We start from the raw sequence: 14,014 nt of genomic DNA on the forward strand, positions 1-14,014 counted from the left end.
CAAAATACTAATTTGGTTCGAAAAGGTTCCTATGCGGAAAATAGCGAAAAAAAATCACTCAAGTTGGTGCTTCCTCACAATGAGAACTTTTGTAAAAAGTTATGGTTGTCGCTGCAATATCCAGTCGTACTTTTCTCCCACTTATCAAATCTCCCGAAAATGTGAAAATATCTTCGGAGTATTATGTGGACTGTCTTCTAAAACCACTGTTAGAAGTTCATCTTCCCTAACTCTATGAAAAAAAAATAAGTGAAGTGAGTATTCATGACTCATGAGCGCGCGGCGACTTCAAATATAGCAAACTTGACCCCAGGCCATGCAAATGACCTTGAAGCTAGACAGGGGATAAAAATTGTTTCGAATAGTGAAATACCTTTAGAATTCCCCCATATAAGTCAAATGAATCTTTTCTGGTGCGGATACTTGAAAAGAAAGTTTTCTAAGGAGATTGCAAATTTTAGAGCGAGTTTGGAAAGCCTTGAAAAACGAGTGGATGAAAGTTGACCTCACACTGTTTCAGAAAGTGGATAAAAGTCGGAACAATATAGACCTACTTATTGTTCAGGACATGGGCTTTCACATAGGACACATTGCGAAGCTGTGCGACAAACCGTTCCGGAGCTCTTCAGGGTCAAACTCGTTCACAGATAACAAAGCACCCTTTTGTATCGGCATATTCATTTTAATGCATTTGTGTGAATTTTATGCATTTTGGTCCATTTTTGTCCATTTTATGCACTATGCATCCACAAAAATAATTTTGTACGCAGAAAAAGAAACACTGATAGTGATTAAATCAATGTATAATTGACTGATTTTATATCCCAACTAAATATACGTGACATACATCATGATGCCGGTCCATTATGTACTTGATGGTTAAATTACTTTTTATGCTGCTATATACAACAATTTTCCAAACAATTTGCAGCATCTGTTGTACCTGTCGGGAAAACATAAACATATTTGCTAACTTTGTCACGTCCGCCTTCAAATTATTTGCATCAAAAATAAATTTTAAAATTTGCCTCTTGGTGTTTATGTGATTATACTTTCAAATACAAAACATATAACAACATGCGTATAACTTTATTGACTAAAATATGTGACACACTGCACATTATGCATTGCATATACTTATATTTTTGATTCTAACAGTCTCGTTGTAGTATTGATTGAATTATTTGGTGTGTAAAGTTGATTCGAACACGTACATACGGTTGTCTCGTTGTTGCAATAGATATTAAAAATTGTTTGAAAGGATGGTTATCCACAATTAAGCCACCACTGTGTTCGTGATGTAATTTGCGTACAATCTGAGTATAAAATGCGATAACTTTTTCGAACCTCATCACTGAGTTTACCAACCGCATTTTAAATAAGCCAACCTCATCGAGTCTAGATTCAGAACCATGGGGGAAGTGTGGCCCGATAACGTGACAAGATTACGTGGAGGGGAGAAGTTATCACCACGTACATAAGTTAGCACATTCGCGAAATTATGTACATTTACATATATACAGATACATAAATAAGTACAACCCCGAGTTCAAGGTTGATCCAACGCAATGGTAGCTAAAAGAAAACTAATGACTGCAACATCATATAAAGTTGACCTTTGTATTAGATAATTAAATTTGTATATGCTTAAAAATTAGTCATCCAATAATAATTAGTTTCAAGTCTCACGGCAACTTGTACAAATCTCTTTATAAAACATTTTCATGTACATACATATTTACTGTTGCTCTGGAAAGAGACCTATTGTAAAATGCATAATCAGTTAATTCTATTGTTGTTCCACTGCAAACATTTACATATACACGGTGTCGAATAAACAAAATTACGACCATTATTTAATTCGCAGATCTCTGAAGGATATCAATTCTTAAAATTTAATTCAATCCTACATATTGCCCACATCAACTCATTGAGGGAATCGTTAAAGAGAACTTATTAAAGAGGTTGATCGTGTGATTGTACACCATTTCGTTGGCATTAGCTCCATAAACGAAATCAATATGGGAAAACGTTGGACTAGGAATTGTGTAATAATCGACCAGATTGGGAAGCACATTTGCAAGCCTTTGATACCCAACAGAATTGGCGAACATGTCATTTCTAGCAAGGACCAAACTGATTGGAGCTGTTATTAATTTTAAATTATATTCTGGAGGGTTCATGTTTCCATAAATTTTAAGGTTTTGTCTCTCCCCGTAATCGTAACACGCAAATCGATCCGTTATCATAAACTGGTTCAGGTGGAGTAGCATTTTTAGTGAGCTGGGTGTCATCAAGTGGCCAAGGACGCTTGGGGTTTGTTCCTATGTTTAAATTATTAATTATGAAAACGAATATGTAAATAAGTGCTAGAAAAAGGTTAAATTAAAGTGTGAGGTGTTTGTACATTTCATTTTTTTTACTAATTTTATCAGTAGTTTTGCCACAAAGGGGGAAAATAAGCGTAATCTGGATTTTCCAGTTTTGCATTTCTGAATACATGCATTCACTGTTATAATAATGATAATCCTATTGATTCAGATGAATAGATAGATCCCTTTGATTACATATTTATATGAGTATACGTACACCGGCCAGTAATTATTTTATATATACCACTTTTGCGAAAAACTCCGTTTTTGGCCGGTGAGAAATTTTCAAAGAAACACTCGGTAGGAAAGGTAGCAATAAGTGGATTAAGAAAACATATACTTGTTGCGGTGTTGGACCACCCAGGATACTTATATTCTAGAGATAAAAATAGACTATTGTGTTTATGGTTTTCCAATATTCCAGAATTTAACACAGCGAGGGATTGGAAATTTATATGGCGGGTATGCGAGGAAAACTCCAAACTCTGGCCAAGTGTCTATTATTCTTTTACAAACCGTAATTCCGTCTGTTTTAAAACTTATGACCTATTTATAAAATTTGACAACATGTGTCCTTCTAGTGGAAATTAAATTACTCTAAAAATATATATTTAAATTTATTACAAATTTAGACTGCGACGAAAAAGTTCCCATCCATAAAGTCGCACACCCCATTTCGGTCAGGTATTATTTACATTCAAAATTTAACAAAATCAGTCATGCATGTACACCTCACACTTTCGCATCCAATCCACTTACCCTGCTAATTTGCTCCGGACTAAAACCCATAATAATAAATAGAACTTGTCTGCAAACTCCTAACAGATCTATGCTCGGTTTACAAATTGTGGACAAAATTTGATTCACCATAAACGTGATGCCTTCCGGAGGAACGGGAAATCCACCAATTAGTTTTTGTAAAATCTAAAAACAGAAAATAGAAATATTTATGTACATATTTTTCATTCTAACCAAATTAACAAATTATTACCGACAATGGCCTGGTTGTGATTAGAGCATTAATGCGATTGGAAACTGGGAATGTGGAAAAGAAGACGGATGCCGCGTATGAGACATGAATCCCAATTTTTTCATTGTACTCTGGCCTACTAGCCATTGTCATGTAGAAAGGAGTGTTGCCAATTGAGTAGCCAAGGAAATGAAGCTTCCTCCTTTTACTTTTCTCCAAGATGTAATCAATCGCGTCTGGTATATCGTACTTTGCTACTTCGTCCATACTATGGTTTACAAAAACGTAAATATTAAAGTCTATCAATAATTCGGTGAGGTTCACTACATTGTCACCCTTCACGCGTAACAGAGACCTGGCTACATATTTTACCTTGGTTCATTAGAGACGTGTATAAAATGTTTATCTAACTAGGCATACTATTGACGTGGGTGGAGAGTCCTGGGTTCCCATATATGTACATATACGAAAACGAGCACGAGGCATCACTTATTAAACAAAGTGAAGGAATTTCCGTGTCAAATTCACTTTTCGAATTTTGTGTCGACAATGGAATCCATCGAGCTCATCAAGCGGTGGCAACCCGGCTGCAGCATCGTTCACTTCTCCTCAAAAAAATATCTTGAGTAAAGCAGCCACATATGTTATCGATTCAAATGCAAATTAAATTTTAGCAGAAACAATAAGTGTTGCAAAAATTTTGCAAATTGTAGTATGCTTATTATTTTTCAAATTTTGAAACTTTTTTGCAAATTAATTTTATTACTTTCCGCAAGATTGGACTACACAATTTGCAAATTTGTTGGAATACTTGTTAAGTATTTCTGCTAAAATTTAGTTGCATTTGAATTGATAAAATGTATGGGTGCTTTGCTTAGGAAATTTTTTCGGAGGAGGAGTGAACGACGCTGCAGTCGAATCCACCGTTTTGAACTCGATGGTCAATCGGTCGTCACAAAAGTCGTAAACTTGACGAAAAGTAAATTTGCCATGGAAAATATTTCACTTTGTTGAATAAGTCATACTTCGTGCTCGTTTTGGTATGTACGGGAACCCTGTACTCTCCACTCACTTCAAGAGTTTCCCTAGTCAGCTTGTTCTAGAAAATACAGAAAAGTATGTCCGCTTCCATAATTCACATATGCAGGGTTTGACTTTGGCCGTAATAACAAACAAATATGTAGGTATACGAAATAAAAAATATGAACGTATTCCAAGGAAATTGTACTTGAAACTCTTTAACAATTGTTACATGTTGAGTCAAAGTCTCAATTGTTAAAGAGTTTCAAGTACAATTTCCTTGGAATACGTTCATATTTTTTATTTCGTATACCTACATATTTGTTTGTTATTACGGCCAAAGTCAAACCCTGCATATGTGAATTATGGAAGCGGACATACTTTTCTGTATTTTCTAGAACAAGCTGACTAGGGAAACTCTTGAAGTGAGTGGAGAGTACAGGGTTCCCGTACATACCAAAACGAGCACGGTATATATATATATATATACCGTAAATTCTCTATTACTGGCCGAAGTTCCAATATATAGAAGCCTGTCTCTAATATTGGCCTGGTCTGGGACTCGAAATTTCAATTATAAGCCAGGGCTTCTAATAGAGAATTTGCGGTATGTATCCTATTTACAAATATGCTTCCATGTACAATATGCATAAATATGTCAAATAAATTATGTGTACATATACCCATAGTTCCAAAAAAGAGGGTCATTATGGGTCAAATTGATATGACGGTTAGAATACATGTTTCCCCTCAGATTTCCAAGCCATACGTCATACCCTTGATTAGCCAAGAGGAATGGGAGGCAATTATCCTCGCTTAAGTTTACCAACCAATCGGATGATGACATTGCCCCACCTTAAAAAATTAAATTTAATAATTGCCTTAAAATGTACATGATGTTCAAAACAGAGCCCCACGCCGACGATTGTGCGCCGGCGCGGCGCCGGCGCCGACCCAATTTTTGACGCCACCGCCGACCCAATTTTTGACGCCACCGCCGCTGAGAAAATCAGCCGGCGTCCCGCCGCCAACGAGGATTTCTACTGGTTACGCCGCCGCCGGCGCCGCCGCCGCCGAACTTTGTGTCGGCGTGGAGCTCTGGTTCAAAATAAGGTGTTACAAGGTCAGAGTGGTTCAATAAGCAGGTTTCATACATTGCCAATTTTTTCTGCCAAATTTCCATTCATATCTCAAGCAGGAATTTGTTATTTTATGTTGAAACAATTGAAAAGTTTGGAAAATTAATTTAACAACGATCTCAATGTAATGCCTTTTCGAACCATCTTGTAAATACTTTGAAAATCTATCTACAAGGTGTTGCAATTTGGAACGTGAAATTATGCTGGGACCAATTTTTGCATTTTTAACTTCAATTAAGTAAATTGCATACATCGGGTTTTTTCAAATTATATTTAGTAATACTTATTTATAAATTTTTTCTTTAACATCTAATCAATTTTTGACCACGATGCACATCAAGGAATTATTGAAAAAAATGATTTTAGAAAATAAAGTAATTTCACCGTGCATAATATACACCGGGTATCCATGTGACGCCCAACTTTTCCCGTGTGGGATTCTAAATGCTGTTAGAATGTAGCCATCTTTCGTTACTATGTCATGTTTATGGACTGGGTAGCCTCGCCGTGTAATTAGTTCAATCTGAAAAAGAAACAATTATTTAATTATCCTCGACACGTGGTATGTAAATATATATTTTTTTAAAAAATGGGTCAAATTTAACGCCCCACTTATTAAATTTGCCACTTAATAAGATGAGGCATCCCACCGGCTGAACTTTCCACTATGTTGGACTTTACAGCCACTTAATTAGCTAGTGGTTGACACTTAATTAGATTAGGTCCCACTCTAACTAAAATCTTCGGAAATTTTATTCATGGTACATCAACTATTTTCAGATGATGTTTATTTACGTCTGTCGCCTTTATTTACAATTAGAAACATCCCATTTAATCTAATTACTCAACTATGATAATTGTCAAATGATCTCTAAGAAGTATTTTCGTTCAACCTGTGATATCAGTAAATACAATCCTGTAATGCCATATGTCATTTTACTCAGCCCAATTAGCCAATCCCGCCCAGATGTATGAAGTTTATCAGCCACACCCTCAGGGGGTGTGTTTCTCAGCGAATAAATTCAGATAAACGAAATTCGAATGTTCCAACGCGATCGACTTAAGAGGAAAACGATATAATGCATGCCAGGATTTTGTTCATCTTAATTTACTGCACATATTGACCTTTTTAAAATTAAGAAGAGACTGCGCGTAGGTCTCTTTAGAATAAGTACGACGATATGTAACTTAAACACATGTAGTATTGTCCTCTGCACCGGTCCGGCCCCTAATACTAAATAGGCTAGGACTGTACCCAATTATATGTAGGTACCCGTGTGCCTATAACTGCACTATTAAAAATCTGATAAAGTCACATAAAGACTCTGTGCTGGTATTGATTTGGTTTACGTATTACTTCCTTCGGGATTGTATTAATTTTTTCTGAGTAGTATATTTCGTTACCACAGATGATGCTAACATAGTGTGATAACTTGGTGTGTACCAAATAAATAAATGTTGTTAAAACGAATGCTTCCTAACCGTGCCGTGGAGTTCTACTATTAGTTAAGGCATTATGGGAAATTATTTTATTTAATTTGGCGTGCAACCGAATACCGATTTTCATTGTGACTTGAAATCGGTGGGTGGGAGATTCTATAAGCTGTTTCTAATTGTAAATGAAGGTGACTGACGAAAATAAACATCATCTGAAAATAGTTTATGCACCTTGAACAAAATTTCCGAAGATTTTAGTTAGAGTGGGGCCTAATCTAATTAAGTGTCAACCACTAGCTAATTAAGTGGCTATAAAGTCCGACATAGTGGAAAGTTCAGCCGGTGGGATGCCCCATCTTATTAAGTGGCAAATTTCAGCTTAATAAGTGGGGCGTTAAATCCAACCCTAAAAAAATTTCCCAAGAGTTTCATTCTAACTGAAGGAAAATCTAATAAAATCGAATTATACTGGTTGACCCATACCCATTTTTTAATGAATGAATGAATGAATGAATGAATGAATGAATTTATTAGAACCTTTTCGGGCGTTACGCCCATAGGGCTACAAACATAGATATATGTAAATTACAAGTGCATTATAACATAAGGCATTAAATAACAAATTAATAAGACAATGACAATAATCCTGGGGGTTCTCGCCTAGTAATGTTCTACTAAACAAGGTCTATGAATGTCGTAAAGAAAAACAAACAGAATTTTTCAAACATTTGCATTATAAAAACAATAAGTGAACTTGGTCAAATTAGACAGTAACTGTGAAAGACAAAATCAAATCAAATAAAAATCAATCATACAGTATCATACAATCATAAAATCAGATCAATCAGCATCAAATACATAATTAAGTATTCAATTATAAACATTTAAGTTATTCGTTCCTCATAATTCCATAATGAACTATAAAATCAGTAAAAGGCAGATCCTCAAATTAAATTCCAAAAACCAACGAAATCATATGATCTATCACAATATTGGCTAATAAATCAGTTAAATTAAATTCCAAATCATACTGGCCGCGAAGTCTGATCACAATATCAACTAATCAGGTCAATATGCATAAAATAAATTGATCAAATTAAATAACTCCAAATTCCCATTTTTTAATGTCATCCATAATAAATCCTAATGGGAGAAAAAACCCGGAGGTTGGTTAATGTACTTGGGTCGGGATATGTATTTGATGCTGCTAGGGTTGGCAATGGGTCGATTTTGTTTATTTTTGTTTATTATGTTGTGGTAATTCTTCTGATGCGTTACTTATCATGGAAATTGTTCCGGATATTTTTCATGTAATTCAACAAAATAAAACAAATTTGTTTCGTTTATGCAGATTTTTTAATTAAAAAATATGTAACTCATTACAATTATCTGTAAATTATACTGAAAGTTAAATACTCATATTGTTGAATTACATGACAAATATTCGGAATATTTTTTTTTGTTTGAGTAACGCATCAGAAAAATGACTACAAACAAAGTAAATAAAAATAAACAAAATCGACCTATTGTCAAACCTTGATACTGCCCTTTAAATTATTATATGGGCAGATTTAAAAAAAAATATAACTTTTTACCATATAGGTTTTCCACAAAAACCCAAAGCAATAATCTTAGTTTTCAAAAGTTTAGGCGAGATAGTTTATGTACATACAACTATTTATTACTGCATTTCACCCTCAAAAACCGTAGTATAAAAACGTACAGATTTCTGCCTGTAGAGAATAAATATCCCAATATTTTAGGGTTATTTACTTACCGTCGACAAATTTGGAGGAAGATTTCCATAATCTTGGTCTCTCCCCGGATCCAAATTCTCCATTCGGATCAAATTGCTTATCACACTGGGCTGAGCAGATTTAAAGAACTGTGTTAAAATTAGCACCACTAAAAAACCAAACATAATTAAAATATCAATAGGAGTAATTTTGCACTTGTGTCAATTTGTAACAACAGCACCCCGGCGACTGATCAAATTAGGAAGGAAGCACAGGAATTGTTATTCAAACTGCACAAGTGTCTTGTGTGTTAACTTTACATACGAGCATGAACATGTGCACAGTATGTACATATACATCTTAACTACACTCTAAACAAAATTTTAATGAATCATTACTGCGCGGAGTGCATATATGACTCTACCGCGATAGTAATGATTTGGTATTAAAACAATACTACTTGGTAAAAAAAAGTAACACAAATTAGTGCTAAAATTATTACCAACAAGTGTTATATTATTACTAAATCTATACCAACATGGTGTAAATTTTTAATTCCGTCACGGTAGAGTCATATATCTACTCCGCTGGTTTTTTTTATTACCAAGTTGCTAAGAGTGTAGAACTGTACCAGAAATTGTGAAGTATATGCAAGATGAGGGAATTACATGCTTATGCGGTTTGATTTTGTCATAGACTTGTTTGCGACTGCATAAGATCGAGTCTCCACACAAGATGCGAGTACCTGTACAAACCAGTTCACTGAGGCGAAACTAATATTTTATGAGGTATATGTCAGTATGTATCTATGTAATTCCTCGTCCAATAACTTTCCCTTTCTCAAAGTTCATTTTGGAATTATATGATCTTGTCATTTTCAAATTTAGGTTATAAAAGTTATAAAAGCTAATTACACGTATAATTTATGAAATGGTCAAATCCATGATGAATTTACTTTCATTCAACATGTTTCATGTATGCAGTTGATATTTATCACTGTACAAGTAAAGGGATCTTGTTGCACTTTTCGCATTTTCTATTTACAAACGGCAAACTATTAAAATCTATAATTAACAGCGACAACAATTTCGTCGAAAACCAAATCGTCAAAATTAACTTTATGTTAATTGTTCGACACAAAATTTAAAACTGAAGGTCATCTAAATAGGTTAGCTTTACGTAAAAAAGCCATAATTATAGCGTAATGACCTTTTCATAACTCTTTTCGACCTACATACACTTGACCTAATCTAGGTCGATCGACCTGAAATTTAAAACTAATTCATGGTTTTTTTACATTATGCATATATCTACTATCCATATGGAATTTAAGTATACATATTAATGCAGAATATTACGTTTGAGATCATTTCCCTAAAATTCGTGAGTTTTAAGATTTTTATCAACCGGTCGTTTTGCCAAATTGCCTATACATCACTTTGAATTTAAATAACTTTACAACTCGTATTATACCAGAATTATGTAAGAGCGTTTCAATTTGACTGGTGCGGAAGATGGTTAATTCATAACGATTACAATTTTGATGGGATCGATTTAATGAACGAGCTGTTCAAAATTGTCTATATTTGTTCAATTCAATTGGAATTGGACTACGAATTAGCTGTGGCTAATTTAAAAATTTGAATTACCTAGTTGATTATATTTTGTTTTCATTTGTAAATTACGAATTCATTAATCTTCGACTTGCATACAAGCATCCGAGGCAACTTCCGGGAACCGAATGCGAGTAAATTTATTCAAAAAGTGAATAAAGAATTACTTGATAGATGCAGTTTTTTTATTTGCTTATTTGCTTTTGAGAATTTCAACATTCAAATTAAATGAAAAACAAAACAACGCGAAATTGAATGATTTATTACGCTTTATGACTTATGACATTTCTACAATGCTCAACCAAAGCGAGGCCTCGTTTTGGTTGCTAATGAAGATTTTATTTATTTATTTATTTATTTATTTTATTTTATTCTACCCTGGGCCCAGGTTAGAAGTTGTCTTATCTATTTTAGAACATCCCTACTAAAAATATATGTAAAAATCAAAACTAATTTCGAAAATTCGACGTGGCCACATATATACACCAGTGGAAATTGGTGGGGAAAACCGAATTTCAAAATTCGCAGTCCATCGAGACTTATCGTGAATACAGAGAGACGGACAGAGCAAAAACATAATGGGGTTTTACCCCGTAATAATAAAGTTTCCGTGGCATGATGTGCTTAGTGTAAAGGTCGCTGGCATCATATATCGTACGACTGTCGGAGTTGTGAAAGATTTAAGTAACATTCCCTGTTTTTCCAGTCTATCTTATCACGTTGTTAATTAATAATTGAACATGGGTACACAATTATATGATTTTTTAACCAAAGGTTGAACACTTGAAGAATAATTTGCCCAATATAAACGATTATCGATGCAACCACTTTAGTCAAAAAGAGGCAGTTGATCCAGCTAACTTTTACTCTCCTTCAATTAAATATTACCCAACCGGCAACATGTTTTCGTTCCAAGTTAAACTATTTTTTGCCGTACTGGTTTCCTGCATGGTGTCAGCTACCTTAATTTCTGCAGCGTCGCTATCCATCCAAGGAGAAGGCGTAATGACTGGGGTAGCACAAGGAGTTGAGGCACAACAGGTAAATATTTGAGTCAATACAAGTTTTTGAGGATTATGAATTTTAACTAAATGTTAACAAATTTGTATTTTTTAGGAACGATGTGGTCCAGGAATCATGCCATGCATTCCTTTCGTGAACGTGACACATTGCTGTGACAGATGCACCATGTCGGTGTTTGGTCCAATTTGTGCCTACGTGGGTTAAATTTGTAGTTTATTCTTGGTTGGTATAAATAAAATGAGCAATTAATTATTAGGCTTTCTTTCTTGACTTGCCTTATTGGTTTGTTATTAAACGAATTAATGTCTATCCTCAATTAAATTAGTTTGTGTAGGGTAATACTGAATTTAATATTAATTTTTTTGTTGCTCCACCAAAGATAAATTTCATGGATGCCAAAATACGCTAATCGTTATTTTATTTTATTGCATGATATAGACATACGTATCTTGCAAAGAACGGAAATAACGTAAAATCGCGATATTAAAATCTTCTTGGGCCACCTTTACCGTAAAGTTGCATTTCTCCAAAAATCATAATTTCTTAATTATAATTAACCCAACTAAATCAGAGGGAAAGTAGAGTACAGACTCTATACAGCCCGAGTCAGCGATTGTACAGATTTTATATCCAATTAGACGCACATTCTCAATATTATGCACATGCAAGAGATGTTTTAACTAAAAAATCAAGTTAATTAATTAAGGGATTAAATAAGAATTACATCACGAATATAGGGACAGATTTATGCACTACAGCTTCACAAATCACACGCACTGGCATTGAAACTTGAAATGAAACTTGAAATGACAAAAGGTCAGAATGATTTTATGATAATAATAAGAACTGGCCAATGCTGACAATCAAATTTAATTAGTAGGAGCTTGAGTGTAATGCATTAATTCTCCAAAACGAATAGGTACATATGTATATTGATATTATATTGATCTGATCTTTGTCACATCCTCTAATCAAATTTTAATATTTTACAAAATTAGACTGGGTGGAGGATGCTAAATCTCATTTGACAACAAAACTGTCATTTTACGGAAAGGTCTATGTCGTGAATATTAGAAATTACAAATACAGATTTTATCATGCAAATAACGACTCTTAATAAAATCAAAACACGAAACCTCTGAACTTTGTAGATTTTCAACCAAGCTTCAAACAACACAAGTTTTTCAATGCCGTTCTAAATTTTCTCCCAAACAAACAATAAAATATGAAGTTGGCACTTGAATTCAGCAAAATCATAAACATTCCTTGAGCATAAAATCCATGCGAAGGGGATCCCGCCCAAGAAGTGGTGGCCAGAGAATCAAGTACCATGTACACGCAGAACAGGGCATTGGTCAAAAGTGAGAGGGAAACGATGGCAACCACAATTTTTGTTACGGATTTGCTCAAACACGCCGGTTCGGAAGAGGACGTCATGTCCCTTACACGGTTCACTCGACTTTTAAGCGATGCGACGATTTTGACGTTGAAATAAAACAGCAAACCGAACGGGATAAGTAATCGAATGAAGAAATGAGTTATATCAGAATTTACGACACGGTAGAAATCTGAGCGCCCAAAGTCGGAATCCGTGTAGTTATAAAATGTTTCCCCGTCTCGTTCAACTGGAACAATTTTCAGTTGGAACCATCCTGGTAAATTCAAAACCACTACGCCAGCTATGCTTCCCCAAATCAATTTAGGTGATGTTTGGCGAAATTCCAATGGGGTGCAGACTGTAATTTAAATAGGAAAAATTGAGTTTACTGCTACTAATTAAGGAAGGAATATCAAATTAAACTGTGCAACCTGCCCGACACCGTTCCCAGGTGAGCAGCAGTGTCATGGAGACGGATCCCATTGTAGCTGCAAGTAACGAATAAAAATTTTTTTTTAGCAAAACGAGATATTTTTGTGTGAATTTGTTGGGAATCTTGAGACATTTTGAGTAACTTTAAATAAGTTTTAATCTCCATAAAAAAATCAGAAATATATACACCTGTTGCAAACAAGGGATCGGAAAATTTGTGAATTAGTGGAAACCAGTATGTGAAAACTTTTTCATTCTTGGTTGCATGGAACCATATCACGTTGATATAATCCATGAAGAATAGGAGGGACACAATGGAGATGCAGTCCCAAACCGCAAGCCAGCGCAACATTCTCCTGGCGGGTGAATTTTTCAAACCGTTTGTGCTGAGTACAAAAATGCTTAGCGTGTTCCCTGAAATTCCCAAAGTTCCCACGCAGATGGAAACCAGAGCAATCACAAAGAAAAATGTACTTTTCACCTTTTCTACTAGGCTTGGTTCTACAAACTGTAAAAGTTCGTCAACTTGTGTTTCGTTGCTGGTTGAATTATCGAAAAACTGCTCGTTCAAAACTTCTGGTCTGGTTGCCATGGTTACTTGCCAATTTTTTTAATTCTTTAACAAATTAACCTATTGACTGGAGTGAACTTTGCAGGCTGTGAGGACTATGCGGGTAATAATGGAATTGACTTAAAATTAATTTGCATATATTTAATATGGTTAAACCTTCCGACCAATCTCATTCATGTATAGAACAGAAAACCTATGTGTTTGCCTTTTGGCCAGTAGATAGATAATAGATGGGTTAATATATTTGTAATACGTCTACCAAGTAGAAATTTTGGTTTACCAATATTGATTGACTCTTGTGTGCAAAAATGTATATACTTTCG

The 14,014-nt window shown here is 34.7% G+C and overlaps 2 protein-coding genes across 3 annotated transcripts; both read right to left on the reverse strand.

Moving 5' to 3' along the window:
- Positions 1-1,068: 1,068 nt before the first annotated feature.
- LOC110849771 (lipase member K) lies at positions 1,069-8,982 on the reverse strand. Of its 2 annotated transcripts, XM_035852305.1 has the most exons (7): positions 8,716-8,982; positions 5,886-6,024; positions 5,046-5,217; positions 3,364-3,610; positions 3,240-3,296; positions 3,132-3,150; positions 2,188-2,324 (listed from the first exon to the last, which is right to left on the reverse strand). In XM_035852305.1, the coding sequence occupies exons 1-6, from the start codon at positions 8,857-8,859 to the stop codon at positions 3,136-3,138; spliced, it is 774 nt and encodes a 257-aa protein (XP_035708198.1). In that variant the 5' UTR covers positions 8,860-8,982; the 3' UTR covers positions 2,188-2,324; positions 3,132-3,135. The 2 variants fall into 2 exon arrangements, with proteins under 2 accessions (XP_021952908.2, XP_035708198.1); XM_022097216.2 differs by having other exon boundaries at positions 1,069-2,324; positions 3,132-3,296; positions 8,716-8,962.
- A 2,729-nt stretch (positions 8,983-11,711) lies between these two features.
- Positions 11,712-13,784, reverse strand: LOC118435868 (G-protein coupled receptor daf-37-like). The gene is made up of 3 exons (XM_035852355.1): positions 13,310-13,784; positions 13,120-13,176; positions 11,712-13,046 (listed from the first exon to the last, which is right to left on the reverse strand). The coding sequence occupies exons 1-3, from the start codon at positions 13,710-13,712 to the stop codon at positions 12,466-12,468; spliced, it is 1,041 nt and encodes a 346-aa protein (XP_035708248.1). The 5' UTR covers positions 13,713-13,784; the 3' UTR covers positions 11,712-12,465.
- Between the last annotated feature and the right edge of the window lie 230 nt (positions 13,785-14,014).

This window comes from Folsomia candida, unplaced genomic scaffold, assembly GCF_002217175.1.
Source record: "Folsomia candida strain VU population unplaced genomic scaffold, ASM221717v1 Fcan01_Sc005, whole genome shotgun sequence".
NCBI lineage: Eukaryota > Metazoa > Arthropoda > Collembola > Entomobryomorpha > Isotomidae > Folsomia > Folsomia candida.

Excerpts from the sequence above, each read along its gene's own strand:
- LOC118435868 (XM_035852355.1), bottom strand. The coding sequence starts at position 13,712 with ATGGCAACCAGACCAGAAGTTTTGAACGAGCAGTTTTTCGATAATTCA. Across the intron at positions 13,177-13,309 it reads CGATCCCTTGTTTGCAACAG|CTACAATGGGATCCGTCTCC; the intron begins GTGTATATATTT and ends CGTTACTTGCAG. Across the intron at positions 13,047-13,119 it reads CTGGGAACGGTGTCGGGCAG|TCTGCACCCCATTGGAATTT; the intron begins GTTGCACAGTTT and ends TTTAAATTACAG.
- LOC110849771 (XM_022097216.2), bottom strand. The coding sequence starts at position 8,859 with ATGTTTGGTTTTTTAGTGGTGCTAATTTTAACACAGTTCTTTAAATCT. Across the intron at positions 5,218-5,885 it reads CCCGGTGTATATTATGCACG|GTGGGGCAATGTCATCATCC; the intron begins GTGAAATTACTT and ends TAATTTTTTAAG. Across the intron at positions 2,325-3,131 it reads GTCCGGAGCAAATTAGCAGG|GAACAAACCCCAAGCGTCCT; the intron begins GTAAGTGGATTG and ends ATTTAAACATAG.